Source organism: Mastomys coucha, unplaced genomic scaffold, assembly GCF_008632895.1.
Source record: "Mastomys coucha isolate ucsf_1 unplaced genomic scaffold, UCSF_Mcou_1 pScaffold20, whole genome shotgun sequence".
Taxonomy (NCBI): Eukaryota; Metazoa; Chordata; class Mammalia; order Rodentia; family Muridae; genus Mastomys; species Mastomys coucha.
Genome location: NW_022196903.1, coordinates 121,524,590 through 121,528,368, shown reverse-complemented (window position 1 = coordinate 121,528,368; position 3,779 = coordinate 121,524,590). Strand labels below are relative to the sequence as shown.

The following is a 3,779-nucleotide window of genomic DNA, read 5'->3' as shown; positions in this document are numbered from 1 at the left end:
GCCCTACCCCCTTGATCACTGATTGAGAAAATGCCCCACAGCTGGGTCTCATGGAGGCACTTCCCCAAATGAAGTTCCCTTCTCTGTGATAACTCCAGCCCATGTCAAGTTGACACACAAAATCAGCCAGTACACTAGTGATGTTCAAAATTCTTTTGATTCGCTGATACTTTTGAGGGATAGAATTGAATTTTCCTCTGGGTTGGATGCACTCTTGAGAAAAGTCAGTTTTTCATATGATCTAGGGTATTTATATGTTCCCTGAAGTGCAATCAAGAACTTCAGGTTACAAACCTCTGCTCTAGCAGGCATGATGGCACACACCAGTATTAGTGGTGATTCTGGTGTTCATGAAATCATGGCAAAAGGATCGATCATGACATCTGAGGCCACTCTTGCCTATTATAGCCAGACCCAGACTCAAAAACAAACTTAACTGTCACTGAAGAAGAATGTCTACTCTCATTAAAGTCATAGTCTAGAAGTTTGTTTTCAAGTCACTGAAGCATTTTCAATATGGTTTCAACCCATAGACTATCCATTTACCAAATCTGTTCCTAAAAGAGAAACTGTGTGTCTGGAGTCATTAGTATATTTTCACATGTAAGCCTCCATTTAAAGCATGAAAGTAAAACATTTTAAGTCTAAAAAAAAACTATATGTGATCTGGGGAGTTAGCTCAGTTACTAAAGTACTTGTCTCACGTGCATGAGGACCTGAGTTCAGTTTCTAGAACCCACGAACAAATAAATGCAGGGGAGCATGGAGGTACGTGCCTATCATCTTATTACTGAGCAAGCAGAGAACAGAGGATCTTGGTACTTGCTGGCCAGCAAGCTAATAAAATTAGTGAGGCCCAGCTAAAGAGCAACATCTCAAATGAGGTAATTAGTGGTCTTCAAGTTGTCACCCAAATCTGTCCTCTGGTCACCATGACACATGCACATGACTATGCACACACACACACACACACACACACACACACACACACACACACACACACAGCTATATGTTTTGTGACATGAAAGAAGTTTATATTATATCTAAAAGATTGCTGATCTGATGGTAAAGCACTTCAGTCCTTAAATCTTGTTTCCCCCTCCTAAAATAGTAGATCAAATTTATGTTGTTTTAGGACTATAGTGTGTGAATCTATACGACAGGTTTAAATGTAAAAATAAAATATGTGAGTATATATGATAGATTTGGATGTAAAATCTCCTTCAGGGATACAGTATATACGTTATAAGCAGAAGTTAGATAAAGTAGTCAGCAAACTCCTGAAATGTTGGGGTGTTACTTACAAGCATATCTTTTCCCCACCCCCAACTAGTTTCCTGCCCTCCGCAATGGTCTCTATTGTATGGAAGAGGCACTTTCGAATGGTGTCACCGATGACCACACACAAGCTATTCTGGCTTATGCATTTGCATTAGCTGGGAAAGAACAGCAAGTGAAATCCTTACTCTCAATCCTGGATCAATCTGCTACAAAAACAAGTAAGTCTTACTACCAATTTGTCTCAGAGCCTACTGAGAGATTGGATGGAACCCTCCCTCCACCAAGTGCTTTGGCGTCTCCAGAACATGTCAGCATCGGTGACTGTTTTTTTTTTTTTAAGTTTTATTGCATTATAATGAGAAAAGTTACATAATTTCAATTTATCTGAATTTGTTAACATTTAAAAACATATTTTAAGTAGATAGAATTAAATCATATTCTTGTTTCCTTTTTGTACCCCAAATCCTCCCAGAGACCCCCTTCAATACCTACAATATCTTTTTTTGTCATATTCTTTAAAATTTATAAAATATTATAACAATAAAAATGAGTATTATAAAAGTTGTTTGATATAAAACAACAATCAATTTAACAGTTTGGGCTTTTGTTTGTTTGTTTGTTTTGTTTGTTTTTTGTTTTTTGTTTTTTTTCGAGATAGGGTTTTTCTGTCCTGGAACTTACTCTGTAAACCAGGCTGGCCTCAAACCCAGAAATCCACCTGCCTCTGCCTCCTAAGTGCTAGGATTAAAGGCGTGCGCCACCACCGCCTGGCCTCAATTTAACAGTCTTATGTAGATGCTTATCTACGGCAACACTGAAAATACATACATTTTTCTCAATATAAATTTTAAATAACTCCAAACGTATTAACTGTATATTTCAAAATAATGCATCACTACTAATATTTTCTTAAATGAACATAAATATATAAAGTGTTTTTGTTTGTTTGTTTGTTTTGTATTTAGTAGAGCTTAAAATCTTGGCTCTTACTGTGGTAACTTGATACAAGAGTTACAAATGTCAAGCAAAGCATTCAGACTTACACTTTGTTGTTCTCTTACAAGCCCCCTTCCAATTTAATTGTCTACATTTCTTTTTTTTAATTTTTTTAACTTTTATTGCATCATGATGAGAAAAGTTACATGATTTCAATTTATCTGAATTTGTTAACATTTAAAAACATATTTTAAGTAAATAGAATTAAATCACATTCTTGTTTCCCTTTGTACCCCAACTCTTCCCAGAGACCCCCCTTCAATACCTACAATATCTTTTTGTCATATTCCTTAAAAACATGTTTATAAAATATTTAAATTTGATATATAAATTTATATATATAATTTAATATATAAATTTATAAAAAATTATAAAATATTATAACAATAAAAATGGGTATTATAAAAGTTGTTTGAGATAAAATAACAATCAATTTAATAGTCTCATGAAGATGCTTGTCTACAGCAATACTGAAAATACATACATTTTTCTCAATATAAATTTTAATTAACTCCAAACATATTAATTGTATATTTCAAAATAATACATTACTACTAGTATTTTCTTAAATGAGCATAATTATATAAAGTCTTTTTCTTTGTTTGTTTTGTATTTAGTAGAGTTTAAAATCTTGGCTCTTACAAGCCCAAAATAAGAACAATGTTTAGACATTGGATTTCATTATAATTAGGCTGTACTTCAATGACCCTCACATCACCAAAGGATTTTACCTCCATCTTAGCTAAGCTGGGAGTTGACAGTTCTGCTACACCAAGGAATGAGTTGTAGGCACGATTTTTGGATACAGACTTCCTGCTATAGTCAAAGCTATTTGACTTGAGTGAGTGACTTTATTCTCAGCCCACAGAGAACAGGTTACATTCATTTAAGAAATGGTGTGTGTATTAAGATGGTCTATCCATAAAGTCATTCACCAACTGTCTCATTGAACAATGGTTCTGCTTGGAGGGTGGCACAGACATTAGGTGAGGGCAAGAATCTGGTTCATTAGCTGTGATAATTTGGAAAAGCATTCATCTCAGAGAAACTTGATACAAGAGCTACAAATGTCAAGTAAAGCATTCAGTCTCATTCTTTGTTGTTCTCTTAACACCTCCCAAGTTAATTGTCTATGTCTCCCTTGGGTATATAAATACTTTTGAAATATATAAGCTGTTCTGAAAACCATAGTATAGTGTAAAAACATAAAATAAACTATACTACTAATAGAGAGGCTGAGATAGGAGAAGCAAGATCACAAGACCATTATGTAGTACACAGTAAGACACTGTCACGAACAAACAAGCTGAAAGTGTATATAGATTGTACAATATTGGACCTATTTCTCCAATTACCAAATTAGAGAGACCATTGGATGACAATTAACAAATTTCTAATTCCTTATATTTTTGGATTTCAATTGATTAGGATATTTTGGTAGTATTAATTTTCATATTAAGATATTAAGAAAAAGTAATTGTCACTTCCTGTTGTTTTTGTTG

The 3,779-nt window shown here is 34.0% G+C and overlaps 1 protein-coding gene across 1 annotated transcript in view; it reads left to right on the top strand.

Moving 5' to 3' along the window:
- Positions 1-3,779, top strand: part of LOC116099657 (ovostatin homolog) — a 51,258-nt gene that overhangs the window by 38,898 nt on the left and 8,581 nt on the right. The window contains exon 28 of the mRNA XM_031383576.1: positions 1,334-1,499. Within this exon, the coding sequence (XP_031239436.1) occupies positions 1,334-1,499 (166 nt within the window). The remainder of the gene's footprint in view (positions 1-1,333; positions 1,500-3,779) is intronic.